Raw genomic sequence first — 18,101 nt, forward strand, 5'->3', positions numbered from 1 at the left:
CTTATAAAGATACCCAACAGTGCAATAGTGCATAGACCAGCTTGTAAAGATACCTAACAGTGCAGTAGTGCATAGACCAGCATATAAAGATACCTAACAGTACAATATTGCATAGACCAGCTTATTAAGATACTGAACAGTGTAGTAGTGCATAGACCAGCTTAAAATGATACCTAACAGTGCAGTAGTGCATAGACCTTCAACATAATGTCCAATAGCCTGTTTAATAATTGGATTCTTTTTCTACCAAGATAGAAATGAAATGAAAAATTAATGCAATATATAATAAATACCAGTTTCAAAGAAATTTCTCAAAATCATCCACAATACAGAGCTAGTTAAATAGATATGAACATTAACGCAAGGTACCTACTGTGTGCCAGCACTGTGTATCTGGTAATTCCACAGAATTCCAAAGACAATATTGAACTTGAATCTTTAAGTTTCTTGGAAAAAAGAATTAGCAAGCAGTTCAAGAGTAGATTTAGTATTGAATTTACACTCTTTGTGCATTGCTTTCTGAGCTTATTGCAATGGTATTGCTGGTGGCCTATCATCACACTCACTCGACAGGATATCAGTGGTTTCCTGTATTGCCTACAAACCAGCAAAGATTACGAGACTGGCTGGATGAAATATATTATGATAGTTGTATTTCCTGTGCTACGGCACACATATCAAACAGGTGTAGTTTAATACTCACTGACTGGAATCCGATCGATCCCAACTCACAATGCAGGTTTAATATCGAAGCTAAATGAGAAATCATAAAATGACTGGCGCAACCACTTCCATATAATTATGAATGTTTCAGACAGATATTGGGCAAACTCAATCCAATATGGTAAGACTGCATAGCATCCCCAAACTAGCTTTACCTTGTAGCTGGAGAGTCTGGACACAGATTAGGTCCAAGTGAGTTTCGTGCCATAGCTATAAAATTAGTTTTGCACTGGTGAAGAATTGCGATATATATGCCTATTTATAATTTTAATTGTTCAAAACCAAGTATTCAAAAGAGACTTACTGAATATTTGAGCAAGTTTTGACTATTAATCAATCATCGATGAAAGTTAGGCTGATTTTATTTTATTCTCAGACAAGTGATTCTGGATGCCTGTGTGTGACATCACAAGAGGCCAACTAGTCTAGATGCATGTTATTTCTTACAACCTACTACAGTTTCACAATTATTCAAAAATTTCAAAGTTTACAGTCCAGGCTTTTCATCCAAAGTGCAATAATAATTATATCTAGATTATTAACAATGCAATCTTTACAACTAATGTAGGAGCAATTATGATATAGAGCCCTTTGATGGCAACACTGGATGTTTAATCTGCAGAGCACCATTTTAAAAATCCAAGCGCTTTCATTTGGACAACCAAAAAATCCTTCCGACGACCAAATATGAAGGCAAGGTTGTCCAAAGAAAAAAAACTTTTTCTTAAAAATGAGCCTGGATATATATATATTTATATATATAAATATATATAAATATATATATAGGTGACAATCGCCACACCATGCAGGTGGCAAATGCCTACAGTGGAATTACGACCTTCCTTATCGGTTTCGAACCTCTGGACATACAATCAGCGTTCTTAGCCTAGTGGTTAGGGTGTCCGCATATAAAGCGGGAGGCCAGGGTTTGAATCCCGGTGGAAGCTGGAAGTTTTTTCACTGTTCCGGATTTTCCAACTCACTACAATTTCCAATATATATATATATATATATATCCCATATTATTTTGAACACTTACTTTCTGGTTCTTAACTCTAGATGTGGTTGTTCAATTTGTCAGACAAACATTTCAAAGCTCCAGCAGAACAATCACATAAGTACTGTTAATCATGTTACCATGACAACATCTTCTTCATTTTCTTGTCTCCTTTATAAGTCTACAATATCTGTAATGTTTGTTTAAGGTGTTTATATATTGACTTGCTTGAGGAATCTTCAATTTACAATGATTGTCATCAATCAATCTTAATCATCCTATAATGAGTTTTAACTCTGCTACAATTTGTTACCTGCTGTCACATCTTTGCTTTTTCGGCAAAGAAATGGATAAATATGGATCACCACCAACTAAGGGTTGGATAGCTCAGTTTGGTGAGAGCATAGGGGGCTTGTAAACTTGAGGTCACCTGTTCTAGCCATTTTTAAAACTACAAAAGAGTTCCAGATATTCTTACATATTACCAGATATTTCAAATGAGCTGTTGCAGGCTGTTTAAGATGCACATTAAACATGCATGCATGTTCAACGATAGAATAAATCAAATAAATCTTGATCAAAATTTACAAAATTCTTGCTAAAGATCACCTTAAAATTAGACCTATATACTTGCAAGCATAGATGGTCTTTAAGTTGTTAAATTAACAACACCCTACTAATTATTTGCTTAAATATTTGATTTCACAATTTAAGTAGGATTACATTTATCTGAGTAATGAAGACCTTTACTTGCAAGCATAGATGGTCTTTAAGTTGTTAAATTAACAACACCCTACTAATTATTTGCTTAAATATTTGATTTCACTATTTAAGTAGGATTACATTTATCTGAGTAATGAAGACCTATACTTGCAAGCATAGATGGTATTTAAGTTGTTAAATTTAATAACAACACCCTACTTATTGTTTGCTTAAATATTTGATTTCACTATTTAAGTAGGATTACAATTATCTGAGAAATGAAGACCTATACTTGCAAGCATAGATGGTATTTAAGTTGTTAAATTTAATAAAAACACCCTACTTATTTGTTTGCTTTAATATTTGATTTCACTATTTAATTAGGATTACATATATCTGAGTAATGAAGGCCTATACTTGCAAGCATAGATGGTATTTAAGTTGTTAAATTTAATAAAAACACCCTACTCATTGTTTTCTTTAATATTTAATTTCACTATTTAAGTAGGATTACATTCATCTGAGTAAACAAAGCCTGAACTACCTTAAAGCTAGATCTTATAATCTACAAAGCCAGCGAGATATTAATCTTGTAAGGTCACAAAAGCAACTACGTACCATTTTTTTGGTAGAGAATGATTAGTATAAAAACACAGGCAGCCAAGATCCTCTACTGCAAGAATGCACAGGACTGAACACAAAACACAGCTCGTTTTCTCCAAAACAGGAAATATAGAAAACCTGAACTCTTCCAAAAGATGGCACAGACAGAAATGTGTTCCGTGTGACTTCCTGTACGGTGTTTAAAGCCTCTCGAGCCTCACCAGACCTTGATAAACTACAGGCTCTCTCCACAGAGAGAGTTGTGAAAACCATTTGGGGGAAAGTGTCATGTTCAGGAAAAGTCGTGAATTTTAATTGAGCTTGGCAGGTTCTCTTAAAAGGCAAAAGTAGTTTAAGACGGAAGTTAGGCTATTAAATTCATTCAAAGTTTTGTTTTGTTTTTTGTTTTGTTTTCAGAGACGAGAGGGAAAGAAAAGAACGAGTTAGAGGGAGAGAGACAGAGACGGAGAGAAAATCCAAAGGATTTGATATGATGGACACTATTATGAAAGTGTTTCTACATGATCCCCTCCAAGCCTTAACCCAAGCATTACAGTCACAGTGTACATAGTGACAATAGCAAAACATAAAGCTATTAACCAGTCATTGGTGAATAACAAACATGCTAGTTTGAGATTAAGGCAACAGAAAGATAGTTGTAATGAACAGAGGCATCAATATCTGTATTAAAGGGGAAATTCGTGCAATTATACCAGTAACACCAAACTAGACCGCATTCCAGTACAAACTAACAAAATGAACCCTTCTTTGAGGTAGTATACTCATACACAGTGAAGTCTAAAGTGCTATCAGACCTCACTCCAGTACAAAACCAAGGTAATGAACCCTGGTTTAAGGTAGTACTCACACACAGTGCAGCCCACAGTACCAGCATACCTCATCGCAATACAAAAACAATGTAATGATCCCTGGTTTGAGGTAGTACTCACCTACAGTATAGCTTACAGTGTTAACAGACCTCACTCCAGTATAGAATAAGGTAAATGAACCCTGGTTTGAGGTAGTATACTCACCCACAGTATAGCTTACAGTGTTAACAGACCTCATTACAGTATAGAACAAGGTAAATACACCCTGGTTTGAGGTAGTACTCAATCACAGTATAGCTTACAGTGTTAACAGACCTCATTCCAGTATAGAACAAGGCAGTGAACCTTGGTTTGAGGTAGTACTCACCTACAGTATAGCTTACAGTGTTAACAGACCTAATTCCAGTATAGAACAAAGTAAATGAACCCTGGTTTGAGGTAGTACTCAATCACAGTATAGCTTACAGTGTTAACAGACCTCACTCCAGTATAGAACAAGGCAGTGAACCTTGGTTTGAGGTAGTACTCACCTACAGTATAGCTTACAGTGTTAACAGACCTCATTCCAGTATAGAACAAGGTAAATGAACCCTGGTTTGAGGTAGTACTCAATCACAGTATAGCTTACAGTGTTAACAGACCTAATTCCAGTATAGAACAAGGTAAATGAACCCCGGTTTGAGGTAGTACTCGCCCACAGTATAGCTTACAGTGTTAACAGACCTCATCCCAGTATAGGACAAGGTAAATGAACCCCGGTTTGAGGTACTACTCACCCACAGTATAGCTTACAGTGTTAACAGACCTCATTCCAGTATAGAACAAGGTAAATGAAGCCCGGTTTGAGGTACTACTCACCCACAGTATAGCTTACAGTGTTAACAGACCTCATTCCAGTATAGAACAAGGTAAATGAACCCTGGTTTGAGGTACTACTCACCCACAGTATAGCTTACAGTGTTAACAGACCTCATTCCAGTATAGAACAAGGTAAATGAACCCTGGTTTGAGGTACTACTCACCCACAGTATAGCTTACAGTGTTAACAGACCTAATTACAGTATAGAACAAGGTAAATAAACCCTGGTTTGAGGTAGTACTCACCCACAGTATAGCTTATAGTGTTAACAGACCTCATTCCAGTATAGAATAAGGTAAATGAACCCTGGTTTGAGGTAGTACTCACCCACAGTACAGTCTGCGATGCTATGAGAATTCCTATAACATTGTTACAGCTCTGCTAGCTGTCTGCTTCAGTTGTTCTATGAGTTCCTACACACAATTCGACAGGTTATTTCCTTCTAAAGGCACACACACACCTGGAAATATAATTAGTGTAGGCCTACTGGAATGACCACTACGACTACTACACAACAAGGAAGGATTAAATTTGTAGCGTAATTAAATCAGCAGAGAGAGAGCATGCGTTGAGTCATCACTACTTAGCTACAACCACCATTGATCCATCTACACTGGACTAATATAAAAACTCCTCACTTATACTACTCAACAACCCCTTCAAGGCACACAACAACAACTACTACTACCACCACTACTACACAGCATTGGTTATCACTGAAACCAAAATTGCAATATGTTAATTTGGACAGACAAAGCAGAATTTTGAGTGATTTTTTTGTGAGTGTCTCAGCTATGACTCAGAGCTATATATGGGATTTCACAGAGATGTCCTTGAGAACATTCAAAATTGTCATTATGAGATTAATATTTTCAGATAAAATCCTCTATTATGATTGCAAGAAAGTGTCACATGATGGCGGCTGCACATAAATGTACAAAAGTAGCATCTTGTCGCACAACATGGAACTTGCCTTATAATCTTCGGCAGTGTTACAGGATTTTTATAAAATATGGCAGGTGAGAGTTTTAAAGTAAAACTATGTCCTTGATGATATGAGGCAAACCACCAACGAGAATATGGAGAAACTTCAGGGAAAATCAAGTCAGATATGTATATTTTGCTATAAAGAGAGAGAAAAGGGGGGAAAATTAAAACTGTCAGCAAGCTGCTAAGTCTATTGCCAAAATCCTGCGTAGGCGAGTATGTTAAAAGTTCTACAGGGGCTGACCGTTCCAATCCTAGCAGGATGTCCATTGGGAGCCGACTGAAACGAAAACAAACTGACAACCACCGTAACTTTAGTTTGTTTTGATTTCAGTTCGAGCCCTCCGAAGAAGATCCTGCTAGGATGGAAACATCGGGTCTTCAAACTTTTACATATATTTTTTTGATAGATACCACAGTGCAATGTACTTTGCGATCTACAGTAAGTGAGTCTGAATCAACAGGAATAAGCACGGTCAAAGAGAAGAATCAATTTATCAAATGTATTTATGTAAACGCTTTAAGACTCTACAAATTTTTGCTGTCGCAAAGGTTTTGACGGTAGATCAATATTTATAAGGAAAGCTAAGCAAAAACAGTCAAATGGTTGTGATAAAGAGATGAGAGAGACTGACTTCGGTCAGCTTGCGGCTTTGATAAGCCAATGAGGCTTCTTCGCGAGTTCCTGCTTGCAGGAGGATCTAAAATACTTACATACATACATACACACATACATACATAAAGACTTGATCAAATCAATTTGCTATAAGTGATGACTTTGACCAAGTATTACTACCTAGGCTCATACATACATGTATGTTGTATACTATTAGCTGCAGTCAGTATGTACCACAATAAATTACCTTAAATTTAATATCGATCCAGTTCTTGTTTCACATATTAGCATGCCTTAATTCTCCCTCTCTCTCTTTCTCACTCTCTCCTAGAACATGCCAAACAGTCATTGGACATTTGCTCGCCCGCAAAACCACTCACCATCATGACTAGAATTCTAGCTACACAACACTGCAAATCAAGGGAATGTGTTATTTCCCAGCAGGGCCAAAAATAACTGAAGTAAGGGCTTATAGTTCCCATTTCAGTGTCAATTTGTGGATTGGAAGAGGGAACTAGGAAGAAGGTGTGTCAACTTTTTTGTTTGTGAAGGCACAATCAATAAACCAGGTCACTAGTTAAAATCATTCTTCTCAGTTAAGGGTCATCTGATGTGTCACAATATATACAGAGCGATTTAGTTAATAGTTCCTATCTTGATTTTTAAGAGAATAATGAAGGGAAATGGAGTCACACCCCGGGGTTAAATATAGAGCATTACTTTAGGGGAAGGTAGACAAAAGTCTCAGGAGGTATATAATATGGGTAATTGATGGGTTCCTTCAACTCCACAGGTATATGGTGTTGTGCGTACACACACAGACTAGTTAACTAGTAAGACAAGTATAATGTAAACCCACACTACAGCTCTATGATACCTCTATGTGACTCAATTAAATAGTTAATTATAGGTCAAGTGACATGTAATTGATTTCTCTTATACTTGCATACTCCTATCTATGTCACAACCATACATGCCAAATATGAGAACTCAAGCCTACTTAGCTATGTTTTTATCCAAGTATTTATGAGATCTTCTGCCTTCAGGCCTTCAGGTCCTGACATCACGAGGGGAGGGAGGGAGGGGGAACTATGTCCCTGACCAGAATGTAACACACCTGATATGCTAGCATGTTTTTTTTTTTTAAGAGAAGCAAACACAAGTGTCACCTGCTACAAAAATGTATGTTTAGTTTAGTAGAAAAAAAGGATCAGGAGGGACACTCAAGTCCTCATCATGGACCCTATAGAGAGAAAAAAAAACTGGAGACACAAACACTCAGACCTGACTACAATGTTGAAAGTGCTTGTCCAAAGCATTCTTAAACCCATTGACACTACTTGCAAGTACAAATTTCTCAGGCAATCCATTCGACTCATTCACAACCCTATTAGAAAAAATTTATCCCGAATATTAATCCTACTCTGTGACTTTTGGAGTTTAAGACAATAACCTCTGTATGTTAAACTATGAAGGTTGGGTGTCGATTTGTAGCTCTGTATGCACGGTACTATTAACTAGGACTGGTATTTGAGTACCGTCGATCCATTGGTGATTTTTTTTTTCTTTTCTCTGCTAAATCTATCTATCTATCTATCCTACTTCCTACAACACGTAACTTCTGTCTGTTCCTTCGAGGACCGTTCTTTATTCTTTGTCATTATCTAAATCTGGAAATCTTCATGTTTTGTCTATCCCTGGTTCAAACATGTATAGTTATATTCCCCCTCTCCCTCAATATGTTCCAACACTGAGCTGGTGTCAAAACAGTCCGACTCTGATGAACAAGGCCAGTAGCCTTTATAATGGTGTTGTTAGATCACAAAGCAAGTACGTAAACTATACACATATACACACACATACACACTTTATATGTGCGGCTTGTCCGCCTGGCCAGAGTCCTAGTGCAGAGTCAGCCAATAAACAGAATTTGTTTTCTTTATTCCAGTGCCAAAACCTGTCATTCAACATTTATCGATTGCTGGGGAAATCTTGTACCACCTATTAAAAAACTATTGAATATTTTTACATGTTTTCTTATTTACAATATTGTGATATTTTAGCAGCATCTTTACAGTAACTTTTCTATTATGGCCTGTTGTAAGAAAGTTATTTGGCTTGGTTCTCAAAAGTTTCAAATGTTCTGTATTAGGCCTAAGCTTCATTTCTATGGAGCCTTGTGTGCTGTCCCCTGCCACGCCACAAGAACAATTTCCATAATAATGGAAAATTTCTGTTTTTTTATCCTCTCTGAGCAAAAGTTAGAAAAACGACTGGTCTACTGATTGTTTTAGTCCTGTAAGTATTCAGAACGATATTATGAGAGTACAAGCGATCCTGATAATGGCCTTGAAGACCATTAGATGAAATGCACACTAGTGTCTAATTAATAAATTAATTACTTATTAATGACCATTTGTGTTGAAATGCTGTGAGAAATTGAAGCTGACAGACTAACATCAGGACATATGTTTTGCACACTAGAAAATAGGTTGACTTGTTCAATGGTTTGAAAAATGGGTAAATATATATATTCCAAGAAATGAAAATATCAACAAATACAAAAGCATGTAGGCAATCGGTGTGGATTTCATACCAAAACTGGTATTGAAATATGACGACTATGATGTCATCATTCCGGAGGTACATTGTTGTACATACACACATGCGTATTATGGATTATATGGAGTTTTACACACTACACCTCTTACATATATTTGCAGTTCAGTAACTTCATGGCTGTTTTTTTGTTTGTTTGATTGATCGAAATATGACCTGTGACCTCCCTCCTATGATGTCATAAGTCATGCATTCACTACATTCCATGCCCTGAGTTACCATTTGGGAGTTTTTCTTCACACAAACACACATACACTTGTCTCTTATTCCATGTAATAAATGCACAATATTAAGTAATGATAACAGTAGCATATAAATATTATTTTCATGCACTTATAGTATATGATAATTTTGTAAAATAAAATTTCATTTGCTGGAAATAGATAAATGAATGAAACAAACCCAGAGCAAGCAATACTGCAGTAGCTCACACCTAGCTGTTCATTGATATTTACAATAGAGAAATAATGGCTGAAACACATACATTTGACTGTTACAATTGGAAGCAATCTATGCTTTTTGCAATCCCCAAGGACGCAGACACAATACAACATGAGACAAAAGGATTTATTTCAACCGTCTTATATCAAACCGTCAAACCTCCGAATAAGATATTTGGAATACAGAAATACATAAGAAATAAATCATAGTAAGTCTTTTATAAATATATATTTTATGAAGAAAACAAAGGGTAAAGTGCCAAAGATGAGGGAAGATGCAGTCAACTTGTATCACTGTTGATGGACGGACGGATTTTACAACAAAATCCAACTGTACTTGTTGTTGCCTGCGTGACAACAACAAACCTCAAGTACTCAGAAGTACTTGGTACTCGTGTAAAAGTACTCGACTACAACACTGGTTAGTTGCACAGGTTTATTAAAGTCAAAGAAAGAAAATCAGTGTCCCACGATTGTATATTTTGTCAAATCCAAACCTGTGAGGTTAGAACCTAATGTCAGCATTGCTGGTATGGAACTTAAATACATTATAGGGTGTGAAGACCATGCGCAAAAAGAAACGTCTAATGCCGGTAATCTGAATTCGAATTCGAATGAGGTGTAACAGAAGTGTTAGACACCACCATCGATCCCCGAAAATACACACACAGCTTGCTACCTCCCGTAATTAGACACTTGTGTACAGTCAGTACATACAGTTGCAATACCCACAGCACAGTGTGCAAACGATACAGCGATGGACTATATCTCAGGTCCAGCTAAAGATAACAAGGTATCACGTTTCATTACTGTCTGCATTTTGTAGCGACAAGCAGAAAACATCACTTGCAAGCAACGGAAAAGTTAACTTTTTCAGAGCATGGCACGCCAATGCCTTTATAGTAAAATTTTATGTTTGGCTAATTCCTACAATGGGTGAGAATGGCACCGAGTGTAACAACACTGTGTATATATATATAGTTCATTCACATTCTCCTCTTGAATCTGAAATGTATCTTACACATATAATAAAAATTGCATTTCAATGTCAATGTTCACTAAGACACGCTGTTCTAATAATGCTTGGAAGTTCAGGAGAAATGGTCATATTTTATTAATTTCCCACACTCAATATGTCTATGTAAACAACAAAGTATACATTATGATGTAAGCACTCACACCCTGTTAAAGACATTAACAAGCTGCTATCGTTAAGAACCTGAAGACAAATGGTGGTGATTGGAAACAATTCCAAGCAGACATCTACCTCCCTCGACTGCTACAGGAGCAGAAGAACGTGGGGTTCACAGTGACACTCATAGCAAAAATTAGAATGCATTTGTGGTCACCGCTTGATGAAACATTTTCAACAATTATTATACTGGTATTGCAAACTGTTGTTGAACAATTGACACAGTATTGAAAGAGCTGAGCTGTTTAACTACTACACTATACAAATTCAACTTTCCCTTTGACTTATGAAAACAGATACTGGAACATGATACCGACAAGAAACATTAGCTAAGCATGAACAAGAAAAACACAAATCTCTCACCCAGACTCTTCAATCGTAGGTCCTGCCTATGACAGTCCGACAAACCTCGACAAAAAATATCACTGGGAAAGTTTTAACGGAACCAAAAGAGATAAGATCCTGACAGTGATGTTTAGTGATATAAGACAGTGAGGACACAAACAGCAACGAAATGTGAAAGAGAGAAACTAAGGCGATGACAGGCAATGATTAACTTTCAAGCTACGGCAATTTTGAAAGTAATTTCAGTAATGAGCCTAATCATCCAATGTACTTTCATTTCTTTGTGACATAGCTTTGCCTGCTCAGCCCTTCAATTTCCTTGTGGTCTAGGTCATATCCTCTTAGCCTACTCCCTTGCCTATATCAACATTGTTCTCCGTCCAATATCCCCTAACAGCCTAACTCTACCACTGCATGTACAATACTGCTATACAGGAGGGAAACATCTATTCAAGCTTTATGGCTTTATAAATATGCATCTTATTTTTTTTTTTAATCTTTTCGTTTAAGAAACGAAATTGAAAACAAGGAAGCAAGAAAATTGGTACTCAGTCCAATATCCCCTAACAGCCTTACTCTACCACTGCATGTACAATACTGCTATACAGGAGGGAAACATCTATTCGAGCTTAGTTATGGCTTTATAAATATGCATCTTATATATCTTTTTTTAATCTTTTCGTTTATAGAAACGAAATTGAAAACAAGCAAGCAAGGAAAATGGGCGGAGAAATTGATTTCCTCTTTAGTCTACTTCCAAAATCAACAGTGTTCAATGCTATATCCACTTAGTATATCATAATTGATATTGACCTCTTCATATGTCATATAACCCTAGTCAACTTCTGAAGATCTGTAACAATTTACTACAATATCGCTTCTCGCCCTTTGGCCCAGAACATCATGTGTAGCATTACAGTACATTCCTCTTGTAGGGTGAACAGTGACACACACCTGACGATGATCACACAGTCACAGTCACGATGCAAGGGGACTGGAGTTGGGAACGGATCAGTCGTTGGCTTGTTTGGTCTTTCGTGGCCCTGGTTCTTTCTTGAGTGACGACTTGCCCGAAAAATATAACCAAAATTTTCCGGGCAGAGTTAAAGTGCATCTGGTATAGGCATGCATCAGTTATTACATCGCATGCCAGTTACATACAATCGTTTGCCGTGTTATTACCCTTCCATATTGGTTATCATTTTTGGGAGGTCGTTACAATAATAATGATAATAATAATGATATTAGTTTAACCATTGAAAAACACATTCAAATTTATTTTTCTTTCAGTAGGTGCCCGAAAAATTCTCAGCATATTGCCCGAATTTTCATAAATATATTTGATTGGCCCCCCCGGCCCCCCCTCCCTGCCTCCTACACCTATGGTCACATATAGGTCTACCGTTACCTCAATGCTGTCTATTCTCAATATCACATTCTCTTTGCCATTCCCCGGTTCTTTCTAGAGTGACTTTACTTGAAAGGTATCACTACAGTACCCAATGTCATATTTAGGTCTACCATTACCTACATCAATGTTGCCTGTTCTCAATATCAACCATACCTTTGTAATCAGCAGTCATAATTTTTTTGTGGAAGACTTTCCCTAAACCCCAGACTGATGTCCAAATTCATTGGATTGTAACTTCATAACACAAAAGTGGGGTGAGGGGGAAGGTTAGTATAACACTATAATTATGACCACATGTCCAGTAAAGATATCTCTATTCATAGCCTTTCAAATTCTACCAGTGAAGATTACCAGTTCTGTTAGTCTGCTAACCTGCAATCTTAAGTTTACAGGCGGCACAGAGGAATCTTAATTTGACCATTATTGATTGCACAGGGTGCAGCAATGTGTGACATATGTAATTCATGTGGTTTATTCCACTTTTAATCTTCACAAACCTAAACAGGGTCCTGTTATCTATCACTATAATATTGCAATACATTTTTAGAATAGAAAGAAGGAAGAAGAAGGGGTCGTGTTTGACTAACTTTTGACTGAGAAATTGTTCATTGCGAAAGGTATTTCAGTGACTACCTTTATTAAACCTGACCAAGAACACCTCTCGTGCTCATTATCACTGTTAAGTGGAGGTAAACAATGCTTGGATAGCTTACATGCAGGTTTCACTTTGAAACACAATCCAGCACTTAAGATGCTTGAACTGGACTTTTTGTTTCAGTCTGGTCCTTTGTTGACCTAACACAAGTTTATTTTTGTACTGTGAAGTGTTTAAACAATGAAAGATCAACTGACTATACTCTCTAAGCCATTCTCAAATCCCTTGAAGTCTCAGAATATGTTACCATATTTGTTTCGAGACAGTGACATCTCACCGAATTTTTTCCAAGATGATATTGTACAAATCAGTTAACTGCAAAAGCTATCAAGTTCACCACACGCTGACACACATTGACATAAACACGACTATAGCAGCAACGTCTCTCAGCGCATCCAGTTTAAGATCCTACTTCACACCTACAAAGCGATCGACGGGCTTGCCCCTCAATATATCACTGACCTTCTTACTCCTTTGCGTCGGTCAACTACAGTTACACTTCGCTCTTCCTATCATGCGCATTTGCAATTAACTCCTGGTCCACGTACCCGCACTCGTTATGGCGATTGTGCCTTTTCTGTCGCTGCGCCTTCTCTTTGGAACAAACTCCCATTTCACGTTCGTGAGTCTCCCTCCCTTTGTATTTTAAGAGACAACCTAAAACATTTCTGTTTGATTCCTAGTTTCCTTTTTTCCCCCCTTGGTTTCCTTTGTCTCTTTCCTACTTTGTAAAGCGCTTTGAAACGCTGTATTAAGCGTTATATAAATGTAATTTATTATTATTATTATTAACGCTCTGCAAAATCTCAATACTATCGATGAGCTTGTACTTTGATGCTCAGTGTATCAGTTTAGACAGGTATTACCAGCTACAGTAGATGGAAGTTATTCGTATGGTTGTTTTACAGACATTTTCTTGCACAGAGAGCATAAGTTACAAAAGAAATGACAAAAACACGACAAAAAGACTCAAGGACAAAATAATTGCCTATAAGTCAATCCCAACAAACAGAAATAAGTTTAAAGGGTGTGAAGACTTGCGCAAAGAGAAACGTCTCATGCCGGTAATCTGACCTAGTTTTGAATGAGGTGTAACAGAAGTGTTAGACACCACCATCGATCCCAGAAAATACGCACACAGCTTGCTACCTTCGGTAATTAGACACTAGTGTACAGTCAGTACATACAACTGCGGTCAATACCCACAGCACAGTGTACAAATGATACAGCGATGGACATCTCAGGTCCAGCTAAAGATAACAAGGTATCACGTTTCATTTCTGTCTGCATTTTGTAGCTTGCAAGCAACGGAAAGTTAACTTTTTCAATGCCATTAAAGACAACTTTGAACCTTCCTATGATTTCACAACGGTATTTATATGTGGCACGCCACTTTAAAACGACAATTTTCATTTTCCAGCATGCAAGCCACGGATCATGTCCCATTCGTCGTCGGTCATTATACTTTTGGACTGTGCCATTTGATAATAGGTCGGGCCGAGTTTAACAATGGTAAAAGGTTGGCATAGAGTATCCAAGATTGATAATTATACATATAATAATAATATTAACTCACTGAATTAAAATAGGTTAACGATGTGAAGTGTCGTTCTCAAAATAAACAAAGCACAGTCTATTACATAATTGCTCGGTCAAGTGTGTAAGTAGCTCCCTTAACATCTGATGCATAACATCCTTTGTTTCATCTCTGCAGTAGCAATGCGTGAGAGCATTATAGAAGGGTCTGGAAACATGTACATTGGTTATTGCGAAACAGCGATGAACAATAAGAAGTAGTAACCTTACATGAGGTTATATGTAAACCTTAGATGTTTCATGCACCAAAATATGTGGCAAAATGTCTCCTAATTTGTCTCTGGAATGGTTTTAGGCTACAAAAATAGAAGTCACTTTTTGTATTAAGCAATTCCATACAGTAACCCACCGACCAAAAACTTTCAAAAGATAATGTCCACGAGATCTGGCAGCAGAAGCGAAGAAACCATGTTCCCATCTAGCATTATAATATCTCAATACGTAGTAGATACTGAACTCAGATATAAGAATAAGCAGGAAGCTAAATGTAAATTTATAAACATACCAAAAATAGACCAAAACAAAACCCAAACAAATACATAGGCAACACAATACAGACATATATGCCTCACCTCTACAATGGCTAGCATCTTGAGTTCAACATCTCTAAGGAAATGATTCACAGCAGTTGTAGTTTCTTCCTCAACTTTGAGGAAATGCTTTTTCATTTTTCTGCGAGCAAGAAATCCTTTGATAACTGTGGAGAACATGAATAGTTGAAGTGATGTTATGAGGACTGATTCTAGCAGTCAGGGGCATCAATCCCAATTAAAAAGTGGGGTGGGGGGGAGGGGCATAAATGACTGAAAATGGATCAAACTGAAAGAGTGCACACGTAGCCCACACTGCGAGGGTGTTGGCACAGAGCCTTTATCAGGTGGGGTCCAGGGGCCCGCATTAGGGCCCCTGACGGGCCCAGGGGCAAAGCCTCGGTGGGGACCCAGGGGCAGACTCACATCTAGAAGTCTTCAAGTTTGTCTCTATTTAGGGTGGGCTGTATAGGAACTGTGCCTCGATATTCTTAGTTATAACATTAGAGCTAATGATGAAAGTGATTGGCCTATATAAAACATATAGAAATAATAACTATACTAATGAGCAATACTTTCATATTAGACTGCTACTCTATGTTTATTGTTATTCTAACAAAAACTCGTAAAAACCAAACAAACGCAGTCATCACATTCGGGATCATGCATATACGTGATTAGCGGTTAAAGTAAACCCTGTGTTCATTTTGAACGCCAGTCCTACAATACGTGCCTTTAATCTTTATGTTGCACACTACTGACTCATGACTAACAGAAGAAATGATATGAATATTTTGCTAAATCTGACTGAAATAGCGCATACTGTCCAGGGGTTCACATTATCGTAGGCCTACTTCCATCTAGGAAATGCAACTCTCAAGGGGACAATTTCCCCCTGCCCCCCCCCCCCTCCACAGGCTATGGCCCTGTACTTGGCATAGTTTTTAATCACAAATAACTACTAAACTAGAATTTGAGGTATACATGAGTAACAAGGTTACAATGACATAACTAGGAGCTTAGCACCCAGGCTCATCACCAATACAATTCATCACAATACAATTAAAGTGTAGTGTTATATTGCTTGTCCGTGATCATACAACATACAATAAAATATTAAAAACACAATATACTGGAAAAGAGATTAGCGAATGCTCATCTGAATGTGAAACTAATCTGTTGGCTTAACATATAGCCTCAGCGGTATATGGAAGTGAATCCTCAATTAATTTACACTACAATAAAATCTGTAATTCCTTTTTCAACCCAGTTGAAAAGTTCTACTTTTCAGCAGTTGAGCAGTTAAGAATAAAACATTGATAACTACTAATCTCCCAGCACAATGTTTGAGCTCCTTTATGAGATACACAAGTCATTATAAGCCTAATAGGCCTGGTGCCTACATGAGTCAGTCACTAAACCTGGGGGACATTTGATATTGTGTCCCCCACCCTTCAGAAAGTGAGGGGATGTGTCCCCTATCAACCCCATATTTGATACCCCTGCTAGCAGTAGTTACAATCATTGGAGCAGAAACCTATTATAGGTTTAGTGATATATTTCCTGTAAGTTTTTGAGTCACATTGTTTTTGTGCATGATGAATTTTGATTCCCTTGACCCTGTGACCTTACCACCGACTTTAGCTCTAGGAGCTTAACATGATCATATTTTTTAATTGTTTCAGCTATCATTACTTTAGCTAATCAAGTACTACTTGCGTCACAGCTGTCTGGCTCTTTTTGTAACCAAATCGGATCAGATCGCCTGCTACTTATATCATAGCAGTCTGGCTGTTTAGAATATTTTAATGAAGTCAGAAAAGGGTCGCTCATGTACCTTTCTGACAGATGATGACTTTCTTCACGAGATTATAGGTGAGTTGCTGCAGCTGTTCTGTGTGATAGTGCTTGAAGAAAAACTTGGTCTTCCCAATCTGCATCACAGAGAAGAAGAAATAATAAACAGAATTCAGAATGATGAATAATGTAAAATGAAATGCATGAGCTATATGCTCTCTAACCAGACAAGTTCATAATATAATATAATATAATATAAGAATTTGTAAAGCGCATTTATCCAGTTAAAAAAAAATTGCTCAGAAGCGCTGCAGGAGCAAAGTACCCAAAAGTTTAACATTTTATCTACTTCAAGATAGTGAAATTAGAATCAGTAGTGTTACAATCAGTATGATGCAGATTAACATCAGAGTAATTTACCAAATTAAAAAGGTCAGGTAGTTGGGAGAATTGAGGTCGGGGGTGGGGGGGAAATGGGGGCAGCTGTAAGACCCTTAGGTAGCTCTATTCCTAACATTTAACAAAAGTTTGCAGAGCTATTCAAACCTTTGCCACCCTAACCCCCCTCCAGCAGAATGTCTCTGCCTTTTCCTGTAAAACCCAATTATCATCTTGAAAAAAACCAACATAAATTGTGATATTTTACCACAAATCCTTGCAGGTTATGGTAACTCAGTGCTTCCCTCCATTTCTGTGGTGAAGGTGCTTGAATATTGGTAGGAGTAAGCTGTATCACAACACCGAACCTGCAGCGAAAAAAAAGACTTTGACTTGAGACAATTTGAAAGCAACTATAGATTTATGATTAAATGAAGAGGTCAAAAACCAGAGACAATCACTAGATCTCAAGTCTAAGTTGAAATATGTGACTGATTATGGCAAATTAGAAAGACAATTCAAGAAAATTCTTGTGTTTCAGTTTATTCTGTGTGTGATTTTGTCCCTTCTGTTACTGTTACTTGTCATTTAGCCTTTGAAGAAGATCCTGCTAGGATCGAAACATCAGGCCAACTTACTTTTACACAGGCTCTCTAGTGGATAAGCAGTTTGCTAACAGTTTTATTTTATTTTGATTTCAGCTGCTCTGTTACTGTATCCCTTTAGAGAATAAATGTTAAATTACTTTCAATTCCTTCAACCTTAAACTGTCTTACATTAACTTCCATTATTAAAACGAAACAAGGCAAAAGCTGATGTGA

General features: G+C 37.3%; 1 protein-coding gene across 5 annotated transcripts in view; it reads right to left on the minus strand.

The window, feature by feature from the left end:
- Window positions 1-18,101, minus strand: part of LOC139974767 (unconventional myosin-XVI-like) — a 94,267-nt gene that overhangs the window by 31,053 nt on the left and 45,113 nt on the right. For all 5 annotated transcript variants that reach the window (XM_071982174.1, XM_071982175.1, XM_071982176.1 and 2 more), the window contains 3 exons: window positions 17,549-17,648; window positions 16,943-17,039; window positions 15,148-15,272 (listed from right to left, as the gene is read on the minus strand). In XM_071982174.1, coding sequence (XP_071838275.1) covers window positions 15,148-15,272; window positions 16,943-17,039; window positions 17,549-17,648 — 322 coding nt within the window. The remainder of the gene's footprint in view (window positions 1-15,147; window positions 15,273-16,942; window positions 17,040-17,548; window positions 17,649-18,101) is intronic.

This window comes from Apostichopus japonicus, chromosome 10 (assembly GCF_037975245.1).
Source record: "Apostichopus japonicus isolate 1M-3 chromosome 10, ASM3797524v1, whole genome shotgun sequence".
Classification (NCBI taxonomy): domain Eukaryota; kingdom Metazoa; phylum Echinodermata; class Holothuroidea; order Aspidochirotida; family Stichopodidae; genus Apostichopus; species Apostichopus japonicus.